Source organism: Chenopodium album, chromosome 14, assembly GCF_948465745.1.
Source record: "Chenopodium album chromosome 14, dcCheAlbu1.1, whole genome shotgun sequence".
Classification (NCBI taxonomy): Eukaryota; Viridiplantae; Streptophyta; class Magnoliopsida; order Caryophyllales; family Amaranthaceae; genus Chenopodium; species Chenopodium album.
In genome coordinates this window covers 45,369,279-45,396,937 of record NC_137847.1, presented here as the reverse complement: position 1 = coordinate 45,396,937, position 27,659 = coordinate 45,369,279, and the positions used below count along the sequence as shown (strand labels likewise).

General features: G+C 32.9%; 2 protein-coding genes across 4 annotated transcripts; one reads left to right on the top strand and one right to left on the bottom strand.

The window, feature by feature from the left end:
• Positions 1 to 100: 100 nt before the first annotated feature.
• On the top strand, positions 101 to 12,438 carry LOC145580293 (uncharacterized). Of its 3 annotated transcripts, none has more exons than XM_081637719.1 (5): positions 101 to 388; positions 493 to 569; positions 6,139 to 6,250; positions 8,090 to 8,261; positions 12,300 to 12,438. In XM_081637719.1, exons 1-4 carry the CDS (start codon positions 138 to 140, stop codon positions 8,217 to 8,219), a joined length of 570 nt encoding a protein of 189 aa, XP_081493845.1. In that variant the 5' UTR covers positions 101 to 137; the 3' UTR covers positions 8,220 to 8,261; positions 12,300 to 12,438. The 3 variants fall into 3 exon arrangements, with proteins under 3 accessions (XP_081493845.1, XP_081493843.1, XP_081493844.1); XM_081637717.1 differs by having other exon boundaries at positions 8,087 to 8,261; XM_081637718.1 differs by lacking the exon at positions 12,300 to 12,438 and adding an exon at positions 10,671 to 10,970 and having other exon boundaries at positions 8,087 to 8,261.
• LOC145580292 (protein trichome birefringence-like 38) lies at positions 9,941 to 17,205 on the bottom strand. The gene is made up of 5 exons (XM_081637716.1): positions 16,648 to 17,205; positions 16,390 to 16,561; positions 12,325 to 12,500; positions 11,571 to 11,729; positions 9,941 to 10,527 (listed from the first exon to the last, which is right to left on the bottom strand). Exons 1-5 carry the CDS (start codon positions 16,995 to 16,997, stop codon positions 10,236 to 10,238), a joined length of 1,149 nt encoding a protein of 382 aa, XP_081493842.1. The 5' UTR covers positions 16,998 to 17,205; the 3' UTR covers positions 9,941 to 10,235.
• Positions 17,206 to 27,659: the final 10,454 nt, after the last annotated feature.

Sequence of the window (27,659 nt, the reverse complement as noted above, 5' to 3'; positions counted from 1 at the left end):
GTTTGGCACCCAACCAATTTTTTTACCCAAAAAAAAAAAAAAAAAAAAAAAAAAAGAAAAAAACTACTGATAATAACCCAGAAGGGCCAGATCTCCTGATTCCTGAAGCCAAAATTTAATCTTTTTGTGACAAAGTGATGACAACTACTTCACTCCTTAATCCTTATAAATTACCCGTTTCTCTCTCATCCCAAAACCCTTCGAACAAATTCAACCTCAAAACTCACCAAATTCTTCAAATTCGCAATAACAAAACTCCTCGATTTTCACGTCCCAGTAGAATTATAGCAGTGATGTCAACAGAGGCTGCTGATCAAAGCAGAATAATTGTGGAAAAGATGAATAATTTGCTTTTTGTTGAGATGGGTGTTGGTTATGATCAACATGGGTGAGCAAATTTATTGCATAATTTCTCTTCTTTTATAATTATAATTTATTTATGAATTTTTAATAATTGTAATATGAAAAATTGTTGGGTAATGGTGAATTCAGGCAGGATATTACTTCTGCTGCAATGCGGGCTTGCCGGGATGCTATTTCTTCCAATTCTATCCCTGCTTTTCGTAGAGGTATTCTCCATCTTTCTCTGTTTGAACGGCTTACGGGCGAGGCCTTATAGGTCAAGTATTTAGATTGATCAATCTCACACGTATGAATAGTTAAAATGTGAACTTTTAAATCATTAGTCTAAATTAAATTAACTATTACCCCTCCTTCCCTTGAAGATTGTCCTTCATGCTTTTGGTAGCAAGCTATAAATAGTGACTTTAAGTGTTTATGATGTGTTTTAGACACTCTAATTTTATGTGATTATGTGATAATTGTGATTCTCTATTTGTTGGTGTGAGATTGTTGAATTTAAAATTGTTTGAAACTATCAACTCGTTTTCACTGAAGCAAGATTACTACAACCTCTATCCCTCATTATAGGCCTCATTTTTTTGGGCTCAAGGTTTAGAACTTGTGAAAGTGTTGAGAGATATTGTTGATTAAAGTTGAATTAAAAAGGAAGTGTGAAATAATATTGTTTTTAGGGAAAGAGAGAAGATATAGTGCCATTAGAGAAGATAATTTATTAAAATTGAATAAAAAAAAAGTAGTGGATGGTGTATCCTACCCAAGTAAGAAACGAGGCTTTTTATTTGGGACAAGAGTTTCAGGAAAAATAATGCTTATATTTAGAGACAAAGGAAGTTATTGTATTCACTAATGCAATTGTACAACATATGCAAAGTGTATTACAAATTACAAGAGATACACACCTAGCTAAGAATTATCAAATAACTTGTTTCTAGTACTACCTCTATTCATGGTTATCTGCAACTTTGGAATATTTTATATCTCACAAATAATACCCCAAAGTTGCAGATAACCATTAACGGAGGTAATATAATGTTACAATGGCCAAATAATTAGTGACCTTTTTGCATGTATTGGCTTTTTAAATACATTAAGAAAATTTGTTTTATCTTTTACATGCCCTCGTATGACGAAAAGTCATGATGGAGTTAAAGCACGAGTAGCTCCAAACAAGCTCTAGTATGGGACTTGAAAAAAGCATTGACAAGTTGTTCTTTGCCAAAACACATGTGATTAAGTTGAATTGTAATGCAAAACACGATGCTTTATGCATGAACTAAAGATAAGTTGGCATTGTAACAGATTATATCTATCTATCAATCAATCAAAGTCTTAATCCCATAAATGGGATCGGCTAACATGAACCAAAATTGATTATTCCGTGTAGTCATTGACATAAATCTTCCTCCTCCATCCCTTACGATCCAATGTTTCATCCTCATGCAAATCCATATACTTCATATCCTTCTTAACTCCTTCCAACCAAGTCATTTTCGATCTCCCTCTTCCTCGTTTGACCTCTCCATAGTCCCACTCTTCCACCTTCGAACCGGTGCACCCTCGGGTCTCCGTCTTACATGCCCAAACCAACGCAAGCGATTTTCCCTTAGTATATCAGCAATGCCTGCCACACCTACTTTCTTGCGAATAGCCCCATTTCTGATTTTATCACTTAGAGTATTCCGATACATCCACCTTAACATGCGCATTTCCGTAACTTCCATCTTTTTAATGTGCTTTTTCTTAGAAGCTCAACCTTCTGTACCATAGAGCAACACGGGTCTTATGACAGTCTTGTAAATTTTTCCCTTCAACTATAAGAGAATGCTTCGGTCACATTACACTCCTGTAGCTACGGCTATGCACCAGTCCAAAACCGGAACAGAATGGACTGGAACCCGAAATCAGCATTTTTTAAGGACCGGGACTGGACCGTAATCAACCGATCCAGGTTCCGGTCTAGACCTGTTTATTTCGGTCCGGTTCGGAATGGACCGGTTATGCTTTCTTTTTTTTTTATTTATTTTTTTTATTTTTCTTTTTGCATTTTAATATTTTTATATATTCATCATTTTTTAACGTCTTGTTTTTGTTTGCGTGCTTTTCTATTTTGCACCTAGAATCTATAAATTACAAGTTTTATGTCTAAATTTTTTAGAAATTTAGACATAAAATTTTCACCTAAATAATAAGAAAATACATTTTCCGGTCCGTACCGAAATATTCCGGTTTTTACCTGGATCGGACCAGAAACCCGGAATCAACAAAATGTGAGGACCGAAGATCGACCCGGAATCTAACGGTCTGATCCAGTCCGGTCCAATTCCGGTCTAGTCCCGATCGGGTTTCCGGCCTCAGTCCTTTTTTGCAAACCCCTACATTTAAGCCACCCCGACTTAATCCTGTGTGCCAGTCTTGATTAATGTCACCATTCTTCTGAATGATCGACCCAAGATACTTAAAATATTCACTCATGGTCAAATCCTTTCCATCCAAACTCACCACTTCATTGCTTGCCCCCTTCTGAGTACCAAAGCGACATACCAAATATTCTATCTTACTCCGACTTAGCTTAAACCCTCTAGATTCCAACCTTTGCCTCCATTGCTCCAACTTGGCATTAACCCCATCCTTAGTTTCATCCACCAAAACGATATTATCCGCGAACAATATACACCATGGAACCTCATCTTGAATTGGTCTAGTTACTTCATCTAGAACCGTTGCAAAAAGAAAAGGGCTTAATGCAAACCCTTGATGCAATCCGATTGTAATAGGGAAATCTTTTGTCAACCCTCCACATGTCCTCACATTTGTTGACACATCCCGATACATATCCTTCACCAAGTCCACGTACCTTCGTGGGATACCTTTCTTCAACATTATATTATGTGTTGTCGGAAAAGCTTGACATGAATTTGAAGGAGAAAATCTAAAGGCAACTTTATATTTTGTGTTAGACTTTTAGTAGAAAAGGTAGGTGTGTCTTGTTACTGCCTCCGGCTACCTAAACAAGCAAGGAGCTATATTGGAGAATTTTTATGGAGGAGAAGGCGATGGTTTTGAGTACTCGACTAATAATGATACTAATTTCTAATAGTGATCTTTGGTTAGCTTATATTTAGTTTTGGATTATTTGTGGATGGTAAGGGACTAAGGGCTGAGTAGGAGAAGGGTATTGCAGGCTGCCAATGATAATATGATACTTGCTGGTTGGGTATGGGATAGTCTTGAAAAATGTGAGACAAATGGATGACCATGGGGGTAGAAATCTCATTTAGCTTCCAACATTTTGGAGTATGGGAGAAGGCCAATAATGTACTACTGTTGGTTTAGCAAGATGCCTTAAAGTGATTAACAACTTGGTAGAAGTTGTTTAAAAAAGTGGTGATGAAGCCATTGGCAACAAGGGGTATGGTCCAATGATAATTATGTCATCTATGTAAGCAAGAACATAAATAGATGACATACCTTGGTGGAGAATAGTGTTTGAAAAAGCGTGCCTAAGGGGCGCCGAGGCGCAAGGCGATCAGAGCGCTTATTTTGGTCTGGCGAGGCGTTTTGGGTTAGGTGCACAAAGCGCACCCAAGGCGCACGAAGCGCACTTCAGCCAAAATTTTTTTAATTGCCCATATAGTGCGCCTCACTTCAAAGAGGCGCACTGAGGCGTGCCTTAGGCACATCTAGGCGCAGCAGAACCCCTCTCACTTTAGTGCGCCTCGAGCTTTTTTATACATTGGTGGAGAACGAAGGAAACATCAAAGATGGAGATGCGGATTTTTTTTGTATGCTCTTTTGTTTTCTCACTTTACTCACCTTTTTCAAACTCTTTCAAATGATTATTTTTTTATGTCCTTTTCTTTATATTGTACGATTTTTTTTGACAATTCATGTTAGCCGAGCCCAAATCATTATGGGACTAAGGCTTTGTTATTGTTGTTGTTGTTGATACCAAGCTCAAGGAGCTGATGTGAGGTCGTATAATGGGTTTTCGAAGAACACATAATGGGTGGTTGTGCCATGTATACATCTTTCATCGAGGAGCCATGATGAAGCATTGCTGATGCAACTCAGAGCTGTGAAACCATTCAATAACTTGTCTTAAAGAACAACATTTTGCATCAGGTGCAGTGGAACTAGCTTACATGTTTGCTTTTAAGAAAAGCATCGATCTCTAATTGCATAGTTGCATTCCATGTGGGATTTTCAAGGACTTGAGTGGTTGTATGCAGTTTAGACGTTTAGTGGGTTGGATTGATGTTGGGCAGAGAAATTCATCTTTTTGAATAGGTTTAAAAGTATTATTGGTGGTTAGAGATTACCACATCGAATTATGGGTGGGTGGTGGATGTGGAGTTAGTGATTCCACAGTTCATTTGGGGATATTCTGGGTGGAGGAGGCTGACTGTACTGAAGTAAGGGTGTTAGTACCTTGTTGACGGAGCTGGGAGAGAGGGGGGGGGGGGGGGGGGGTGGGCCTGCAATGAAAGTGGGAATTGGATTTGGTTTGCATATGGCTTTGAGGTGTTGGCAGGTCTACAGGTGTGCTGGTAGGAGGTGCTAGGCCTGCTAGCTGATGGTGGTTGGGCAGAGCAGTAGGTATACATGAAGGGTGGGAATGATGATGCTGCCATCGTGAAAAACTAAAAACGAAGACCAATTGAAAGCCTCGAATAAATTTCTACAATGGGTTGAAACCAATGGAAACTGGGTAGAGGTATCAAACTAATTCTTTATATGATAAACAAAGTATACTTGGTGAAATAATTAAGAAAAAGATATAGTTTTTAAAACAATGGGATTGTAAATTTGGATAGGTCCAAACAATAGAGGAAATGAGAACAAGAGGAGAGAAGAAGTAAGAGTAGATTGCAGGAAGGGCACTTTTGACTAATATTGCAACTTGATCATTTCAAACACTTCTCTGGTGTAATCCTCTTATATATGATGTACATTTGCTCCAGTGAATACAATTTGATCATTTCTAGCACTTTTTTTTTCTCTTGATTCACACTATTTCTTGGCTTTAGAAGCATAACCCTGTGTGCTTTCAAGGGGATTGTAGATGATATAGGTTAGCCTTTGGGCATTAGATTGGAGCTCAAATATGTTAGCTTCGTGTGTTGGTGCTTTGTGAACTCTTCATAGAATAGGCACACCAAAATCACTCTTATGAAAGGTTTAAAATTTCAGATTTGGTTATCTATTGCCAATTTATAGGCTTTGTATTAATATCCTATCTATCTCTTTTAGATTATCAGGCTTGTAAAATAGATATTTCTACCAAAGTGAAGGGAATGAAGGAAACAATTGATGATTGGTCTAGCCGTTTTTGGATGTTATAAATGTAAGAGAAAGGTGGCTTTGACTAATGTATTTCTAATGATATTTCTTTCGTTGTTCATATATTCTAGGCCTTGCACACAAGGATACTTGAATCTGTACATGTACATTTATGTAAGATGCTTATTCTATGTTTTTTACAATTATCCTCTTGATCTGTCTTTGTGTATTTAATGAGATGCTTCTCTTTTGGAAAGATGAAACTAAAAATAGGAAATCTACAGATTCTACACATGCTACAAGTTTGCTTATTGGCTGAATGCCATGCTAATTTGCTAGTGACCCACCTCTTCTTCCTGGTTATGAAAATTGACAAATGAGTCACCTCCTTGAATATCAAATGTCCATTACATTGTTGTCAGAACTCCTTGGTTTTTGTAAATTTGATTGGTGATATCTTTTTCCTTGTAATTTACAATGTTAATTTGATGGCAGGCTCTATACCAGGTGTTTCATTTGAGCAAATGAAACTGCAAATTAAGCTTGGAGTACCCCTATCTCTTCAGCAATCTCTGGACATTGAGAAGGTCAAATCTGTGTTTCCATAGTAAGTATTAATGTTTCAACTTCATATCTTGCTTTTTAGCACAATTGTAGATAAAAGTTTTGTGTAGTGATATTTCTAATTCTATCTGCATTCTGGTAATATTATTCTGAAGGGAATGCTCTTGTTTGTCCGTTGCAAAGGCATTAGGAAATTGGGAATGTAGTTAATTGACATAGTCGTACAATATTTGAAATATGAGATGCATTTGTACTCTCCCTTTGTTTTTTTTGTATAATTGTTTCATATGGACTTCAATGTTTTTCAATGCACAACTTAGATCATTAATGTATCTGATTTTTTAAAAGTAAGAATCATGAAAGTTGATAGTATACATTGAGACAAATCCAATAATACTCTATAAAAACTTTTTGCTTATATATACTACGGAGTAGTAGAAATACATGGTCCAAGTACGACAACTGAATTGAGCAAAAGGCAGTATAGATTATAGAATCATTATAAAAAACAATAAAAAAAATGAAGGTAGTAGTTGTTAGGTTTGGCTTAACTTCTTTCAATTTTGTTCTCTATGCATGACCAAACACCTTGCAACAAATAAGCTACTAAATTATGACTTCATATTTTTGGTTAATTGTGTATGTAACTAAGTTTTATAGTCATAAAAGCTGCAAATTTAGATGCCTTATTTTTTTTGGGATTTTCCATTTGGTACCATTGTAATTTTGGTTTTTCCATTTGGTACCCAAATTTTAGTTTTGTTGCTCATGGTACCATTGTAATTTTGTCTTATTCTTTACAATAGCATTTCGTTAAATGTAACATTAGTTTGGGGCGATTTTGGTCCTTTAAATCTAATTTTGACTGCAAATTTTGATCCTTTAAGGTCATAATGTCTTTCAGAACTTTGACATTTTGCACGAAACAAATCTAAACATACAAATTGAGACATTACTTTAACCGATCAATTTTAATGACACCCAAATCGAAGAATACATAATATATTTGATGGAATGCTATAGTAGAGAATAAATTAAAAGTATAATGGTACCATTTGGAATAAAATTAAAAATTGAGTACCAAGTGGAAAAGTCAAAACTACCAAGGTCCCAAATGGAAAATCCCTATTTTTTTTTTGTTAATTTCAGATACTCTTAATTACTGAGGGACATAGAAGTTTACTGTTGGAAGATATGCACATAGCAAATTCCGTTTTCACAAGATGAATGCTAAAGTTTGGGCCTGTTATCCCTACCTTTTAAAAATTATGAGAGAGCTCTTATGAATAGTGAGCAGGCGTTTATACCCCTAAAATGTTTGTTTACATATTTGCCCCTATTTATAAGTTTGAGAACTTTATTTTTTATTTTTTATTATAACATTTCCCTAATAAGTACTCTAGATTTATGAAACATTTACTTATCCCCTACTTTTATCGCTTCCTCACTAAATCTAATTTAATTAGCTATACTAAGTTCTTTGTCACTTCCTCGCTAAATCTAAATTAATTAGCTATACTGAAGTTTTGAGGAATATTGCATGGTCACACATTTATCGTCTATATGCAAATACTTATAATAAAATTCTATGCAAATAGGCGTAGGACATTAGGGCCAATTGCAAAAACTCATTCCAAAAGACTAACCACGTTGCGTGCATCGTGCGCTTCAGAATCCCTAGTAATTATAAAATTGTAATTTGGATCTGTTTCAAACAGACTATGTTTACATTTTTTGGTTTTGCAGTATTTCTTAACTTTTATGTAATTTGCAGAGAAATTTAGTTTGGCTAGTTTAAACGTGTTAAAATGGTCACTGATATTACATTGTGCTATTGTATAAAAAATAATTTTGTTGGTTCCATTGTTTTCTGCAAAAGCAGTGGAAAAATCCTTGATGTTGAAGTTGTCGATGGTGGACTCATATGCTCAAGTGGTGTTCATGTGGAAGAAATGGGAGATAAAAATGATGACTGTTACATTGTGAATGCGGCTGTTTACGTTGGTTACTGAGAACTATATATATATTCCTGTCTGGCTCTCTGATATTCTGAGGTTAGTTGTCATCTGACATTTTGATACAAGGCATTTAATAGTACTAAAACCTATACACATAGTTGTGCATTATGACTATTAAGGTTGGCAAATGAAGCTGGTAGTGTCACATATCACCAAACTTTATGCTATTTCCTATTGATTGGCTATATTTCTGTTTTACAAATCTGGTGGTATGCATGTTAGGCTTGTGATTATTTACAGTCATTTTTGTCTTTTCCTTAAATATATGGAAAATTGTAAATCATGTGTTCACAAGGGTGAATAAGTCAATAAACTGTAATCTTCTCAGGGTTTGGATAACTATGCCAAATCTTTTCGGAAGAATGAAGATGGACTTGCTGTACGTGAGTTGTATCTGTTTTGCATGTTATTATGAACACCACTCTCCGTGTGTGTGTTATTTTTCAGTTACTCTGACATTTTTACACCACCCCATATATAACATATATGATCATCTCATTAATGCAATTGGACAAAGGCATTGCCATTCTGATACGTATTGATACCTTTTATGCATGGGCTGCATCTTGTTGGTTCTGAAGTGAAGTTTTATAGAGCTAGTAAATTGGGCAAGCAACTGCCCCCTCCCCTAACAAAAAAGATACAGAGTGTAAATAAATTACATAATTTACTTATTCAATACATAAACACAGTACAGGCATAACATAGCATCAAGTACTCAATCAATAAATGTTAAGTTCTGTACAGCGATAGTTAGATGTGCCTTTTTCTGATGACAGCAGGAAAAGAAAATAAACGAAAAAAATATTCTTATTTTTCACCCTCTCCAGGCCTCCACTCTTTACCAGTGGTGATCAAAGGAAAGGTGAATAAAATAAGGAAAAATTATTTACATACATTGTCTTTAGCCACTTTACATGATTTTACCAATCAACAATCAATTTGTGAAAGTTTGTGTACAGTAGTGAATATATGACAATCTGTTTGGATCATGTGGAAATAAGAAAGCTTGACTGACTATTTAGGATGGATGGAGTAGTTTTTAATCCAAGGATTATCTCCGATCCACCCCACCCCCACCCCCACTCCTCAAAAGATAAAATATTGCTGCTTTATTTGAGTTCATATACGTAGTAGCTGTAAGTGATGAAGATTTGAGGAGAGCATCAACATCCTTCTAGAGAAGTATGAAGCCAATGAATGTGTAAAGAATAGGCCCGTAGGCAAAATTGCTTTTGAAAACTTCTTTGTCATTCCGGGACGCATTTCTGGTCACTTGAGGGGATCTGCAACAGAAATGAAACCATTTGAAAATAGTTGGGATGAGTGTTGGTTTTGCAAATCCTAATTTCTTATTAATTCCTGTTCTCTTTCCTCTTATATTATTTGGGGGTTGAACTGTTGAAGATAGTTCGGTTTGCAATCTGTATGTTAATGGTGCCTTATATGTAGTATACTTAAATATGTTAAAGTGATGCTGGTTATGACAAAATTGATGATGATGCTGCTTATGGTTCAATTCACATTAAATTCAGTTGCTAGTCTTTTTGTTAGACAATTTTGTGATAATTGTTATTTAGTATTATTCGAAGTATATGGTGGTGGTGCCATGGGAGATATAACTAGGAGATGCATCCTGGAAAGTGAGATGGAGATTTATGTTTTGGAAGATAATTTGATCTGGACATGGATAATTTCTGACAATAGAGTGGGAATCAAATGAGATATTTTCTGTATTGGACCTTTGGAACATACAGCATTACATCAATATGAACATAATATCGTCACTCAGCATTCGAGAGCAACATATCAAGCTAAGAGAACCAATTTTTACCAAGACAACCTATGAACTCCTTATTTCCTATGATGACAACATGAAGCATTGATAATATCTTTTTTCTTTCTATATTTTCCCTTTACCTTTCTACCATCTTATGATTTGATGAATCAACATAAATTGCAACCTAAAGAAAGAACAAAAAGACTTTGTTCAGAGTCTGGGGTGGAAATTCACATGAGTAGAGCGGCATATAAAAGCTCATTCCAAGTGTCTGGCAATCCAGGAAGGCACCAGTGGCTGCAGTCTATGCCACTGTGATCACCGCTGTAGGCCTCTGGATGGGCATCTTTCCTCAGCTGTGATAACGTTGTTATGTCAAGCAGGAAGGCTGGTTTCTTCATTGTGCTGATTACTTTCCTCACTATATCTGCTGCTGGAGGTGAGCCTCCAGGGTATATTGAACCCGATAGTGGTTCTGCCTCCCCACTGCAGCTCTTTGAGGCCCCATGCCATTCTCTGGGACTGTCATACAAAAGAACATTTGCATTATTGAATTTTTCTAGCACTCTTATCAGTAATATCATAAATATCCTGTTTTCTAGCATATATCTGATCAACAACAGGATTTAGCATAATGATTGATTGACTAATTGTGTTAAATGCAGGTTGGCTGTCTGTAAATACAGTCATTTGAACAAAAGAGCAGAAGGGGGGTAGAAGTTTTCTTAAAGATATGATTAAGAAGTTTTACCAAGGTTTTCTGCAGTAAAAATGTGTTTTGGGGATTACGATATACAGTATAGCAGTATAGCTTAACTTATTCCCCCTTCCTCTGGGATTTTCAGATTTTAGTGTTGGATGTATTTAACGTAGCAGCTATGAAACAAACACTTAGGGATGTTGATATTTTTGTACTAAAAATATATCTACATTCCCTTAATTGAGTTATAAGTTACTTCCTTTTAGCATGTAGGGTTGCTGTCCCAACATAATGTACTCATAATTGCTTTCTAAGTGGGTTCCTTTATCTTTTGACTGCAATGTCTGAGTGTCCTAATTGAGTTCCCGACTACCATGTCGCTTCTCTGCTCCATAAACAAAAGGAGAGATAGGACGGAAAGAAAGGTATAAGGGAGACAGAGAAGCAGCAGACAGAAAATGAATGATGGATTATTTTCTGCTGCTGTGCTGGTTATGTTCTTAATTCTGTAGGGTACATAGACAACTAAATCCAGGCACCTGTAGGCCTGTCCATGAGCTGGTGAGCTGAAAATCAACCCAGTTGAGGCACAGGCCAATTTTGGCCATGGCTCACAACTTCACCTATTACAAACTTTCAGTTTAATAAAATGCCTGTTTCAGAACTGGTTCAGGGAAGCTTGATGCTGTACCTCACCTGAACTGGCCCGTCGATTAGGATTCTATTAGTATATAAGGCAGCATGCAGTTCATGGTTGGTAAATGATCATCAATCCATAAAAGGGGGCAATAGGCAAGCTGTTATAGAGCAGCACAGCTTGTAAAAAAGAGAAAAAGGCATAAAACTAGACAAAATCAAATCTTACTCATAATGGGTAGGAGAAATGCCCTGAAAAAAGACTTTGGTTTTGGATGGATCAACATTGTTATCAACCCATCTAGCCCATGTGGTTAACCCTTTATTGAAGGCGGTTAACCGGTCCATATTCTTAACAACTTTGGGCCCATCTTGTATATAATCCCATCTGCAATATACATCACAATCAACAATTTATTAACATTAATTAACATATAATTGGGCAAGAATTAAATAAGCTTCTAATGGATTATATTTGGATAAACTCTTAAATGACTTTCTATAATTTTGAGATCTTAAGGGGGTGGGGCCGAATCAAACAACCTTAAATTTTAGTACATTTGTATTGGTCCATTATCATTTTTATACAATTTGTTTTGCTACTTTACTATCTTGAAAAAAAATTATCTTTAATCTATCAACGTCGAATTAAAGTTATCGTTTTCAAAATAGTGATGTTTAGATCAGATGCTGAAAAATTGGAAAACAATGAATTCTTTTATACATTTACTCAGTATATACATGATAATGACTATTACCCTTATGATATAATGCATTTAACATGTTAATCTGTTCATGTATGGCTATCTTTTCTGAATGACTGTTACCCTTGTGATATAATGCATTTTACATGTTATTGTGTTCATGTGTAGCTATCTTTTCTGAACATCGTAAAGTAATATATGTGACCGTTAAATCAATTAAGCGGGAATTTAACATTATACGATATGTTATGCAGGGTTTGGGGCAGAGTAGGAGGTTACCCTTGTGATGCTCCAGTGTGAAGCCACCAATGCCATGTATTGAAGATGAGTACATCCATGTTTTTCCAAACACTACCTCCTTCGATCGAGTCCAACTTGAGAACTCGTCCAATTGGCTCTTTAATTATGTCTACAATGTAAGTCGTATGGTAGAGTTGCACACTCACCCCATATTCCTGCATAATCCATCACAAGTTTACATTATATATTTCATTTTAGTTTTTTGGCTATTGAATGCAACATTCACATAAACACATGGACAATGATTTGACCAAATTTTTGGCGATACTATCATACGATACTTATATTATAAGACATTAAAAACTACTAATAATAGAAGAGTACGTAGCGTTGATTATGAAATAAAAGTTCACATTGATCGTCTTATATAATACGTGCTTTGTCTTCTGTTTCTACAATTGACTACGATATCTCAAGGTATCTATCAAACATTTACTTATGAACTAACAAAACTATTTTCGAGCATCTTATAGTTTATTTATGTAGAGTCTAAGACTTGCATTTGTACACTTTGGGTAAAAAGTTCGAAGTTGTAGTGATTCCAGTTCAATTGACTATAGCTTGACCTAAAAAAGTTTGTTTTAGTAGCTTAGGTAGTTGATACTTGACAATAAGAAAGCTATGAAATCTCTAGTCATGGTTAATAGATCAGCATATGGTCTTGTGAGTCAAGGCATCTATTAATTTTGGATCAGTTTATCATCAATCTTAAGATCTAACAGTAAAAAATTGGTACTTAATTATGTATTAATCTTCACATGGTCAATGAACAAGAGCATCTTCCTCTTAATTGCTTGAGGCATTATATTTTGGATTTGATTTTCTTGACTTAAAAGGACAATAACAATGAGACACATTTTCCAACATTCAAATAAATTTTGGTTACTTGCAAAATGATTGATAGCAAAGGTTTCTCCTAAGTCCTAACCAATTATACTTAAAAAAAATTTATCACAATGTAACCAAATTCATTTAAATAGTTGCGTTATTGTGAAGCTATTCATTATCGTTCTTTATTCATAAGGGAAATTTGAAAAGCCGTTAATTGCCTTTAAATTGTTCCTTATTTCTGTCGTAACACGTAATCTCATCTTAACGTAACAAATACTAATTTGTTCCTTAATCGTAGATTATATAAACCGATCCAATTTTTAATCTATGAAATTTGTTGTGGGATATGGGTAAAGAGTAATTTTATCATGTCGGCATTAGTGTTGTGTTTGTGTACAACCACTAGTCCACTATTTTGCTGCAAGTCACTAAACATAGAAGAGGAGATTTTTGAGCCCTTGTAATGGACCACTGGAGCACATCATACTAGTAGTGGTATTATACTAGTATACTTCTTTCTAATTATAGTATACTACTCTACTTTCTAACAATCACTTTCATTTTTTTCCCTTAAAAATGCATCTCTTAGCTTGCTTTACCATGTTTACGGCCACTAAAAAAATATACGAGAAACTCCAAATATATGACAATGATGAACGAGTTTTATGTGTCATCGTTCCATACTTTTAAGTAATAAATCCAAAAAGACCTCCATATCACTTCCATTTTATGCGAAATATATCTTCTTTTTGTTCTAGCAATACAAAAGTGCAATGATCAAAGAAATTATTCCCTCTTTCAAGGTCCACCGAACCCTAATTAATCCCAACATCGATCATCATACTATTCAGTGTCCACCAAAAATTAATTTTGGCACAATTGTTGTGAGTGCATAGTTTTCTATGCTTTCCTCGCATGAATTTGTGCCAATATCAGTTTCCGTTGTACAGTAGGCACTACTAACAAACGATTTAATCATATTATTATGCTAATTTCCTTGTAATAGTGACATGACATCATGTAAGATAGATGTAACAAGATTGAGCATCACAAAACATAAAGTTAAGAAACAAAATAAAAAAGGAGGCAACCTTCATACTTATGAAATATCAAACTGTATAATATATGATGGGGGTTGCAGCTTTAGACAGAAAGATAGAAGGCTTTGGCTGTTTATAATCTGTTATGAAACAGTGGACAGTAGCAAATATGTATAGTGGATGGACCTAACTTAATTTCCATTTTAGCTGTCCTACATGTTAGTATGGTTACCCTTTGTCTATTTGTCGGCAGTTCATACTTGTGTGTAACAACTAGAAACTTTTATGTCACATTTTTTTAAAAAATAAATAATAATACGTATAATATATAGTTGCATCTTTATTTGCTAATTAAATTGTTACTTATTACAGTATATTATCATGCATGTTGCTTTTGTCTATATATTAATGGCCTTGTTTTCCAATAGCATAGTATAAACTTAGTTGTATAGAGAGCTTATGGCCTCATATTCATTTTTAAGTGTATCTTCAATCTTCTTTAGAGGAAAGTTTAGCTTTTACAGACTGTTATAATATGTATGACAATAATGGAAATAACTTGTAGCGAATTAGAATGTTAGATAACGATAGATAGTAAGTGACAATAATTAGTATAATGGCTATATTTGTAATTCATTTAAACAACGGTTCATGGTAATGGAAAGTTTACTTTCTAGGCTTCTAGCGCATGTGTTTCTTCTATTGTTTTCATTTTTTTTTAATACCAAAGTCACCTATAACTGTAGTCCATGGACACTAACATTTAACAAGATTACTTTACAAGTTTACGTCGAATTTGTTATTACTATCATATAAAATCGCGTACTAAACAAGCTATTACAGTATTAAGCTAGTTCTATGTATCAAGGGCACTTACGACATGCCCAAATAAGTATGGAGGGTATACTAAGAAAAAATAAGTGTTAGTCCACGCTCTGAAATGGGGTAACCTTTCGTTATCGTATGGCTAAGAGCCTAAGAGTCCAAGGACTAAAACAAAACTCCCAAAATTGAACCTTATACTATTCTATTGCAAATTTGAAACACAAAAATACTATGCATCGAATAATGATATGTTGGTTGGGTCTACCATACCATGGTGTAGAAGCTACATAAACATAATATTGCTTGATATGGGCAACTTCTATAATAATATTGGGTGCACGAGTATTTCTCACTTCAAAATCATGCCGATGATTTATTATCCATGAACTATTATCTTATTCTTAGTGGAATTTAAAGTAAATCAATTACATATTGCAGAAAGTGAGGAAGTACAGAATAAAGTTATTCTTCTATGACCAACATATCTGATATTATAGCAGCCAAAGTGGAATTATATGTTTGTATAATTGTATACTGATTGAGTAACTAACTTATTGTAGATCACATTATTTGGTGATTTTACGGAATTGTATTCAAGACTTGATGTTAAACCTCGTCTGTATCATTATTTATTATAAATTTCAATTAATAATCCTAAAAACATTTACTAGTATTTAGCTAGTAAGGGTAGAGACCTAAAGTTTTGACTTAAATAATTAAATTTAAAAAACAAAGAAGAATAAAGAAAAAAACAAGATTAATATGCTAAAGACAATGGTAATTAAGCTTTTGGACCTAAGATGTGTACCTGACAGAAAATCAAGGGAGAAATTCGAAAAACGACAACTTGCAACCTTATGATTGAACCATTGAAAAACAACATAGCTAATTTACCAATGTACCCCTTACATTTTTAATAATTACTTATTTATTTTTTCCTACCGGTAAAACATTGTAGCATTATTTGTGGTCCAAGTTACTCGTATAACTATATTTGTAGAATTATGGTAAACCCCTATAACATGGGTATTGCTTGAACTTACCCTCTGTATCACATAAGTATGGAGAGAATGCTATGCATAATCATTACTCAATACTCATTTGTTTATATCATTGCCGTTTATAGCTCTCTACTCGTAATTCACTACCCGTAACTCGATACGTAACGAATTGTTTACCTATCGTTTTCCGATAAACTGATACATTACATGCCACATTCTAAAAGTAACTGATAGTAGTAAATCACTATCTGTAAACATCAAGTAATAATTTTAAGACAACAAAGTTAAAAAGCAAAAAAAACAATGAATAATTTAATAATAATAAACAAATAAAAAGTTAAACTGACCTCAAAATTAACAGAGTAAATAGCGCCCTTCCTCCCCATTGTATACTTAACTTGAGGCGCCGACGCATGAACCATACAAGTTAACGAGTTCCATTGATTCAAACTCAGTGAGTCACCCACAAACATGATAGTCTTCCCTCTAAATCTCGTCAAAAATTCCACCCCATCAAATCTGCCAATATCACACGTCGAGAATGTAATTTAAACTAGTAACGTGACAACTAAAAAACCGAGCAGTGATAATAAAACAGTACATACCTCGGGAGCGAGCAATCGTCGGGGCTCCAGGCATACTGAAGGTACACCTTATCCGGTCGACCATATTTAAGACAGTCAAATTCAGGGTTAATAAAAGGGCAAGTGGAGAAATTATAAAGAGGTGAAGAACCACCATTAATATTAAAAACCCATTTTCCTTGGAACAAATTACAACTACCCATTTGCTGTCTTCCTCTTAAATGGGAACCTTTTTTGTTAGAATGGTGAGGTTTTTGTGGATTGTGATGATAAAGTGCAAAGCTTTGTTGAAAAACAGAGGAAAACAGAGAAATAATTAAGAAGAAGAATACATGAAGAATTTTGTTAATCTTCATTTTATTCTCCTTCATTAGAGAGTGAAGTGGGTAGTAGTAGTATAATAGTAATGGTATAAAAAGATGTTGGTTTTTGGGTTTTGAGCTTTTTATAGAGGTTGAAATTTTGGGTTTTTGTTTTTAATTAATTTTTAAATTCATTATTTTAAAAATTTTATTTTATATTTCATTGATTCACATGGGGTTATGTTTGTTAAGAGAGACAATGATGATATTTAATTTTTTAATTTATATATAAATATTTGGAGGGTGTGACTTGTGAGTTGGGAAAGTGTTGGTGAAAATTTTGGAGGGGTATGAGGTTGTGTGGGGTTTATAGTGTGGGGAGATGGCGTGGGATTTAAATCCACGGGCCGTTAAAGACCCGGATTTGTAGCTGTTTAGCTCTTTTGTTCACTTAGTGTCTTTTTATGGGGTACATTGTATAATGAAACACTTTACTAAGGTGTTATAACTGATAGAGAATATACGCAATCATGAATACAAAGTAATTATGAGATAATCCTCAAAAATTAAGAATTAGATTTAAAAAAAAAAAAAAAAAAAAAAAAGTGGTAATGTGAGTAGGGAGCTTAAAAAAAAGTCTTATGTTAATACAAGTATACATTAAAACAATTTTACTTCATATATTTGTGGAATTTCCTTTAATATGTATATCGAGTAATATTTAAATAAAGAGAAAATGGTTAGTTAAAATTTTAGATGAGGTGATAGTTTTTGTGTTTAATACTAATGAACCAATTACAATTTACACATTTCCATTTAGTTTTTTTTTTTTTTTTTTCAAATTTTATTTACTTTTTTGTTACACTTAGGGCCTGCTCTCTTCAGATTATTTTCAGTTCAGTTCATTTTATTTTTTAATTTCCTTCTCTCATAAAATATTTAATTTAGTTCAGTTCAGTAAATCATAACAGACTCTTACTCACCTTTTTATTACTGCGTTCCTTTCTTAACCATGCTTTTCTTTTATTCACTCATTCCAAGCTTTCGTATACAAACAAAAGTATACAATAATTCTATGATTTTGGAAAATGATGGGATGGAGTATATACTCAATTAGGGATGGTAGTAAGAAGTTAAAAGATAGAATAAAGGAGGGGTACCAAAATAACTCTTTTCAATGTTTATTCATTTAGATGGCTAACTTGCTAGCTCTTTGGTTGACTTTAACCTTACCTAATTTTTGTTTTATTAAAGTTGTAATTGGTGAAGTTAATAAAGAGATGACCTATTTAGAGTATGGGTATTTAGATAAATAGTTCCCAACGAACCATGAGAGGACACAATGTGGTAATAACGCTTGCTATAAGATCTACTATATTTTATTCTCTAGTTCACTGGTATACTAGTTCACTAAATAACTTGATTCGTCTTAACATCTATTTAGGTATGGTCTACTATTTTAGTTTTACAAATTAATTCAAACACTTATCTTTTGGCCCCAAAATGCCGTAAGCTATATGTTTGTAGGGTTAAACTGTTAAATATATCAACATTTTACGAAAATGACATACTATTGACAAAGGATAAACTCCAAAGCAACGAACTATCAAAGTTTTAATAGAGAAGGACATTATAGAAGCACAACAATCAGATGCAATTTCATTGGAATTCCGCAATTGTCTATTTAAGACAAACGTCTTTTTTGCCTCTAATTGCAAAGTGTCGTGCCTGTGTAGTGCATCTCCCTTAATTTTTTGGCTGGCTATTAAGTATTTTGGTTTATCAATCAATTATAATATGCCAATAATTCAAACTTTAGACCAAATATTCCTGGAAATTCTATTATTTAGAATATACATGCAGTATGTCATAAGTTTTTGGTATGCATGGTAACTTATAATATTCTTATAAAAGTTTATTCAAAGTCATAACTTGAATTTAAAGCCTAATGCATAAAATTTTACTAATTAAATTTGTCGTATTTTGGTCCATCAATAGATTTTATTTCAATCTTAATACAACATAATGAGCGTGTATAGTAATAAGATTACAGTGACTAATTTGTGTACTTCGTACGTTTATAACTAATGATATACACCATATGCATAATTATTGTTGTGAAACATTGACATAATATGATAAGAGTTACAGTGCAGTACACTACTGACTAACATATACTGGTTTTATATAAAAGAAGGGCATTTTATATTATGTTTTGCCAATGTTTGGTATGAAATTAAGGAATGACAACGTGAACATTTTATTGGTTTTGGACTATATTCTGTGGTCAACTCTTTGAAGGCGCCAATTGCTCGAATGTGTTCACGGGATTATGACCTTTTCTTTATTTTTCAATGTGATGAAGTTTCATTGTTTCATGAATGCAATACGGAGTATATAAGTAGATTGTACACTATTTCGAGGCTAAGGAGACAAGAATATGTTGACAAATGGATTTGATTGTTATTGTACATATGCTCCGTGAATTATAATCTGCATGAACTGCCTTATCTTTTTTTCTTTTTCGAGAATTTGGAAGAAAAACATGCAAAAAGAGTTCTACGGAGTATAGTAATAGTTCCGATCGCAATCACCAGTTGGCAACTTGGCGGTTTACTAATACGGAAAACTAGAGACGTGAAAACTGATCTAACTTGAATTGAAATAGGTGGGTTAGAATTGAGGTTTTTGATCTATTATAACAGATGGGTTGATCCGATTAAAGTGTTTAATTGCGTGTTTGGCAAAATATAGTCGTGAATGTAGTTGTTAGCTGTGGACCTGTGGTAGTAGCTGAATAGCTGTTAGATGTCAACAAATTGTTACTTGTGAAAATAGATGATTAAGGTGTGAGTGAATACGGAAAACTAGAGACGTGAAAACTGATCTAACCTGAATTGAAATAATAAGTGGGTTAGAATTGAGGTTTTTGATCCATTATAACAGATAGGTTAACCTGATTAAAGTGTTTAAGGGCGTGTTCAGCAAAATATAGTCGTGAATATAGTTGTTAGCTGTGGACCTATGGTAGTAGCTAAATAGCTGTTAGATGTCAACAAATTGTTACTTGTGAAAATAGATAAAAGGTGTGAGTGTTCGATAAATTAGCGGTTGAATAGCTATTATATATATACATAAAAAAAAATATAAAAAAAATCAATATTTTCTTTTCCTAAAACTGTATATTGAATTTTCAACAGCTATCTCTGATTTTCAAAAGCTAATACTTCTATCTTTTGATAAAAGGTATCTCCGCCACTTAACACTACTCCAACCACTATGTATATTGTCAAACACTACGAGCTACTCAAAAGTTATTGTCGAATACACCCTAATTATTTAAATGTTTGATCCATTTAGCTCATTTATCTACTATTAAATTGATTTTGAAAACTAATGAAAAAAATATCAAGAAAATACTCCTCATAATTATTTGAGATTAATTTTATTTGTCCAACCATGTGATTTCAAATGATCTTGCTAACAAAGTAACAAGCACCCTAATTCTAAGTTTAGAATACAAGCCAAAATTACTTGTTGATCAGTGTAATTAATGTTTATTTTACTTTGATATATCCAATTTCAGTTGTCTTATCTGATATACTGGGGGCGCTCGTAGTTTTGCCAAATCGAAAATATTAACTTGTAAGTATACATTTTACTAATATATATTAGATTGACTAATAACTAATTAATAAAAAGTTTTAAACAATGGCCCGATATAAAACCAATGAAAGGTGTGTTATATACCTGAACGGCCGAACTTATTACTTCGTAAATCTTATCAGATATTCAGAACTTAATTATAATTTGAACTTGATTAGCGTTTATAAACCCTGGCCTTTTCATAAAACCTTTTTTTTTTTTTTTGGCTAAAGTTGTGTTATTTAAGCTTATTCTTTCAAAACTTTTTTGCTAAAGTTGTGTTATTTAATCCCTTAGGAAATTCTCAAAGGTTCCACCTAATTTGATCTACGCAGTATATCATGTTAATATGATCGGTGTGATCTAATCTGATCAAATAAGTAAATTATTTACTCCGTAACATATTAGCCAAAGTTTATACGGAGTACCGCTATAACTATACAAAAAGAGAAAAGTGATGGTAGTAATGGTCTCAAAAGGTAAAACAAAAAAAATAAAAATAATTTCCTTAAAAAAGGAGAATGACTCCAAAAAATAATTAATTTCAAGTTGACCCCTTAATTGCGAGACCAAAAAGAATAAAAATTCATGTAAGGAAACATGGGGAGGAATTGTGGTTTGGATTCTTCGGAAAATTCTTATACTTTTTGCAGTTTTGCAGTTCACGGGATTAAGATTATCAAAATGGAATTTTGTGGATCTTATACAACTCATAATAGCTTGATTTTGTTACAGTGCACTCGAGTCAATATCGATTTGGCCAAGTCAAATTCTGCATTTTTTTTTTTTTTTTTTTGAGAAAAAAATTCTGCATTATTCTAAATCGTCATTTTCGCTCTTCTGTTCATGTTATGGTTCAATGGTTGTGTTTTACACTATCACGTGGTAGTGTGGTACTTTGTTTATTTATAAAAACTTAACGGAGTTTTGTCTTTTTGAGGGAATGTGAAAAGGTTAAATTTTGACGAATTTAATTAAGTTATTATTTTTAACGTATTACAATCTAAGTAGAGTTGTTAAAATTGAGTTGGCTTGAAATAATTTGACCTGAATCAAAGTGACTCAATCTATAATTTGATTTGCATGAACAATATATAATATACAAATATTATGACTCAAATTTAAAATTATACGTCTAAATAAAGTTAATCAGAACCTGACTAGTGACTTGAATGGCTAAATTGTTATCTCTTATTACAAGCTAAGGAATTATTTGAATTATTTAATTTCAACAATTGTCGATCTCTAAAATAACAAGTTAACACGATAAGTCGATAAGGAACTCATCTAGTTATTAAAATGGAAGAGCATATTTCTTCCACTTAAATTGCCATAAGGTTCAAGGCGCTTAACTACCTAAGTAGCCACACACTAATCATCCTATCCCATCCTACTTTGTACTCTTAAGATATGGCCAAAGGCGCACCATAATTAAAGGAGGAAAAAGAGTTTATGGTCTACATATTACCATCAAACACGAGTATATTGTTCTTATACATAAGAATTGACATGCATTCCAATATTGCTTTGCCTCAAGCTAAGATTCAAGAATCTTACTAAGCCACGTAGAGACATATTCCTCTTATTCATTTAGATTTTAACTTATGCTTCAACCCGTGTGTGAAGTTGGTAAGGAGTCACAAATCAACACGAGTCTTCCTTTTTCTCATACGAATTCCTTTTGTGCCCTCCGATTTACTTAACAGGTTATAATCATATATCCTAAGTTATTTAAATGTTTCATTTGTATATCGTTGTTAGCTAGTAGCTACTATAGTATTTAACATCATTACCTTATTAAACTTAAATACTTAATAATAGTATTGATTAACGGAAGAAAAAAAAAAAAAAACTATAAATTATAAACAATGGAACACAAGACGAGACACATAATGAATAGGGCATCTTTACTCCTACTTTCCACTTGCCTCCTTGCCGATCTCCTTGATATGATAATCATCAAAGTATCTTCTAATGAACCAGAGGATGTTTCGTTCCAACCATAAAGTGTTATCCAAGCTCTCATCAATTCATCATACACAACTACACAAGATGGACTTTATGCTAACTTGATCAATATTATCATGCTTTAGACTAACACTAAGTATTGGGTGCGGCAAGCCACACCCAATGTTTCGTCAGTCGAGACTCAAGAAAGTATCAGATCACCATCATCTTTTTGCGATGAAAAACAAGTTTTCACTCGATGACAGGTTGGTGGTGGTTACGGCGAAGGAGAGCAGCGAGGTCATCCATGGCAGAAGAGATAGAGAGCTTGAGATTCTTGGATTTTTTGAAAAATGCCCAAAAATCGAATTGGGGCTTTCTTATGTGATGTATAATTGTTGAAATTGATTGTCCCATATGATTGTATGTTGGATTGTGATCATTTTGATAACATATGCATGCATTTTGGTTGAGAAATGAGCAAGTTATGCTATGCCCATGACCTTAGTACGAGAACTTCAATGGAGGTTCCACCATTGTTATACATATTATCAAACAAATTATACATATCTTCGAACAAGTTATACATATCCTCCATTGACTGGATGATATCCTCTATTTTCTATATGATATCATGGTTGGATGATATCCTCAATTAGCTATATGATATCGTTTATGATTGTGACTATGATATCCTTTATTGGCTGGATGGTATCCTCTATGGTTATATGATATCATGGTTGGATGATATCCTCTATTAGCTATATGATATAATTTATGATTGTGTCTATGATATCCTTTATTGGCTGGATGATATCCTCTATTAGCTATATGATAGAGGATACCGTCTAGCCAATAGAGGATATTATCTAGCTAGTAGAAATATCATCCAGTCAATAAAAGGATACCATATAGTAAATAAAGGATATTATCCAACCAATAGAGGATATCGTCCAGCTAGTAGAAATATCATCCAGCCAATAAAGGATGTCATATAGACAATAAAGGATATTATCCAGTTAGTAGAGGATATCATCTAGCCGATAGAAATATCATTCAGCCAATAAAGGATATTATATAGCCAATAAAGGATATCATCCAGTTAGTAGAGGATATTATCCAGCCAATAGAGGATATCATCCAACCAATAGAAGATATCATTCCGCCAATTGAAGATATCAAAAATCTGCATTTTGTCAGTCCGGACTGACACAACACCTTCTCTTAGACTAAATGATTATTTAATTGTATCATGGGTTGCAAACTTTATTAAATTAACTTATATTGAAATATACTTGTATTGAAGGCCAACTCACAAATTTGATTGGATAGACTAGAGAGTACAGACACCTTTAATTTGTTTCATTTTATTTGTAATCGATCTCTCCACAAGTACAAATAAAGTAACAATTATTTATCCTAAGATATAACATAATGTCGACGGTTGATGAAATCATTTTATTTATTTAATTTAATTTTATTTGACATCAGAAGTTCTTTAATAATTTGGGGCATGTTACAAAGAACAAACCGGCCAGGCCACGGATTATTTTTAGTCATAGTAGATTGTATATACATCCTTTTTGTGCACATGAGAACAACAATTCGATCATTTTACAATTACAATATATTAATAATTTATTTAAATAAAGTGAAAGCTAATATATATGAAGTATTCACATCATAAAATGGCTTAATGTTAGTTGAGACGAACACTACAAGAGGGGGGTGAATTTTATGTGAGTTCCTATTGACTACTTTTGCGGAATATAAAACAGAATGTAAAGGAATTTGCAATGCACACGAGATTTTACGAGGAAACCTTTCAGGGCCCAATTGAAAGTAAAACCTCGACCCTCTAAGGAATTTCCAAAACCAAACTAATCCACTATAATAGGGCAAACACACAAGTTACAACCTATTATACTTAGACCTTTACTCATAAGTTCCAAATTTAATTTGCTACACAGTAGAACCCTATTCTATCCAACCTAAGTCACTGACTAAGATTCACTCGTATTCCCTGAGTTCTCACACTCAGCTTCAACCTTGAAGCTTACAAAACTGTATGCAAAGATATAATTCACTCACCCAAGAACCAAACCAATACAAACAGATGACCTCTAGTATATGAAAGGTAAGCTACACATGAAATCCGAAACTAATATGACAAAGTATGAACTTGGCAAACTTACACAATTAAGCACTCTTCGAATTCTTCACGCATAAGCTCACACCTCGATGTGAAATGTGATTTCTACAATTTATTCAAGACTAGCTCGTATAGAAAGTAGGGTTTTTAAAAGATAATTTAGTTAATTTACCAAAATCACAAAACACGGTTTATGTAAATAAGAAAATCTTTTTAGAAAAACTTATCAAAGATAAACTATCAAAAGAATAATATCTTTTGATATAATCGATTTATTATGAAATAAAATCTTTTTTAGAAAATCTTTTCATAAAAACTTATCTTTTTAGACTTTTCTATTTTAAGCTTGCCAAGCTTTTGTCACGTTTCTAATAAATCTCATGTGTAAACTTGCCAATCATATTTACAACAATTCTAAAGAATAAAATCTTAACAAAACTAAATTGCCTCGTCAATATATTATATAACAGGGTACTTGGGCTTCACGTAGTCCAAGACTAAGTTCCTGCTGTCTCTTGTTCTCCAGCTCTTAGCTGGAATCTCGCAAACCAAGTTCTTGTGAAACTTGTTGTCTTCAATGCAAACCAAGTTAGTCTTCTTAACTTGCTATTTTCATGTTCTTGTTAGGGAAAAACTCAACTAGTTCCAGGTTGGAACTTTTCTTCTACTGACTTTAACTTTCCTCTTGATTTTCCTAGAGTCTTCATAAAACAACCTGTTCTTATTTCAACACTTAGAAAATACTTATAAGATGAAATTTGCTATTTTGTGTTCATCATCATCAAAACCTTTAAAGTTCAACACTTAATATATTGTTTTATTATCAAAAGTAATTTAATAAAAATATCATAAATGGCATATTCTAAATTCATATACGAAGTATATGTTACCATTTACTTTATGATAATACATGAATGCAGTACTTATTTTTCTTGCCACCCTCGTGAAGTCGTGAGGCTATAGGACCTATTATGATCCAATTCAACTAATCATCAATGGGCAAAAGTGTATGTAAAATTTTGTTTTTAACGGATAAGAGAAGTACTAAATAAAATAAAATAAAATAAAATAAGATAACCCTACAGACAAATTTTAACATTTTAACTATATATGAAAATATTCGGTACATTATAAATTATTTCAATCATCAATTTCGTAACAAAATTGCATTGAATGAAATTGTCATTGAAGTTAGACAACTTATGTCCTATTTATACTTATTCTAGCAAAAATTGATTAGCTAAATGTGTTATTAGTCAAATAGTCAATAGTCATTGAGACCACAATATATGTACTTCGTACAATTTATATGTACTTATACTATCTAAAAAATTTTACAATCAATTTTGATCATAAAATTCATTTTCGATAAGAAAGTTGATAATTGTTATATACTACTACTACGTATTTCACATAATATACTTTCGAAGTTTTTTTTTTATTTTATATTATTATTAATTTTTTAAATAGAAACTTTTCTCTTACGCAGCTTTCCTTATGGGATATTGGTGTCTTATCTCCAACTCAACAACCTAACAAGCTAACAACAATCCGTTTAGCAATAACTTTCCGAGAAGACTACCCATGCAATCAAAATTAATTAATCAATTGAACCATCAATAATACAAATTAAAGCTTAGTTATTCACCACTTTTGCAAGCAAAAATTAGTGCTTAATGGTGGGGTAGAAAATAGCGGCTTAAGAATTTTCTAACTTTAAAGTAATGGGATAAATCTCTAAAGTCCAAAATGTATTTATACTCCTTTCTTTCTTTTTAATCTAACACATTGCTACTATATACTTCAATTCGTATTTAAGTAGTCAATCTTTAAAACTTTGACTGTGCAGATGTGAAATAACATTATCATCATGAAGGGTATGTTAGATACAATGCCGACTAATTGTATTTCTATATAATATTGAAATAGAGACATCATAAAATGTAAATGAGAATATATGGAGTACTTAAAGCATCTTCAATGGTATACAAAAAAGACATATTTGTAAATTAATTTAATTATAAGCATGTAGTTTATCATTGGAGTGACATTATTGACATGTGTATTATAAAAATTATATTATTTATTTATTTTTCCAAGCTAAAATATTTTATTGCTCATTATTAGAGCACTTTATAGCTTAAAATTATACTAGCTTAAAATTTTGATCTATCAAGGTAAAAAACAAGTCCAACTTATAACTTGCCAATTTGCCACTAAAGATGCTCTTAAAAAGTAGAAAAAATAGGTAAAAAAAAATTAAAAAAAAAAACTTCTGGAATACAGTTTCAAAAAAACTTCTGGAATACAGTTTCATACATCAAAAACTGTTGAATAAGTGAGGTCCATTTCTTAATGAAATTTGGCTGGTTATAAAAAAAATGGTAGCATGTCATGTCCTACACTCAACTTTTTATGTACGTGCCTTTCTTATACTCAAAAAGTTTGATATATTGTTATCCAAATTATGGCAAATTTTACTTCATTATTGTTTCCTAAAAGTAAAAGGTTTTGTAACTTTCATATCAAGTTTTTGATTGGAATTTGGTTCAATGGTTGCAAAATTTTGGGGAATTGTAAGTGTTGTGACATTTGAATGGCCTTAGAATTGTACAATGTCAAGTTGGTCTCATTTCATTTTCTTGTGGCTAATGATTATTATTTCGCATTAGTCTGCTTGAATTGAAGTGTTTGTGGGGGCAATGTTGATGAGGGTTGATAATTCATAATGAAGAAATTTTGGGATGAGATAACTAAGTGATAATGACCTAATAAAGATAGAGAATTTCAAATTGATTTTAATACTGTGATCATCTTTCTCTTCATTATTTCTTCTAATAAGGTTATCAAAGCAAGCATAATTTAAGAGTCCTTAACATGCACTTCATCAAGTGTTTAATATTTGTAAGTATGTTGTACTATGACAATAACAGTACAACAAACAAGAGTATACCGAAATAAACATCGTATTATAAGTTTCATGAGTT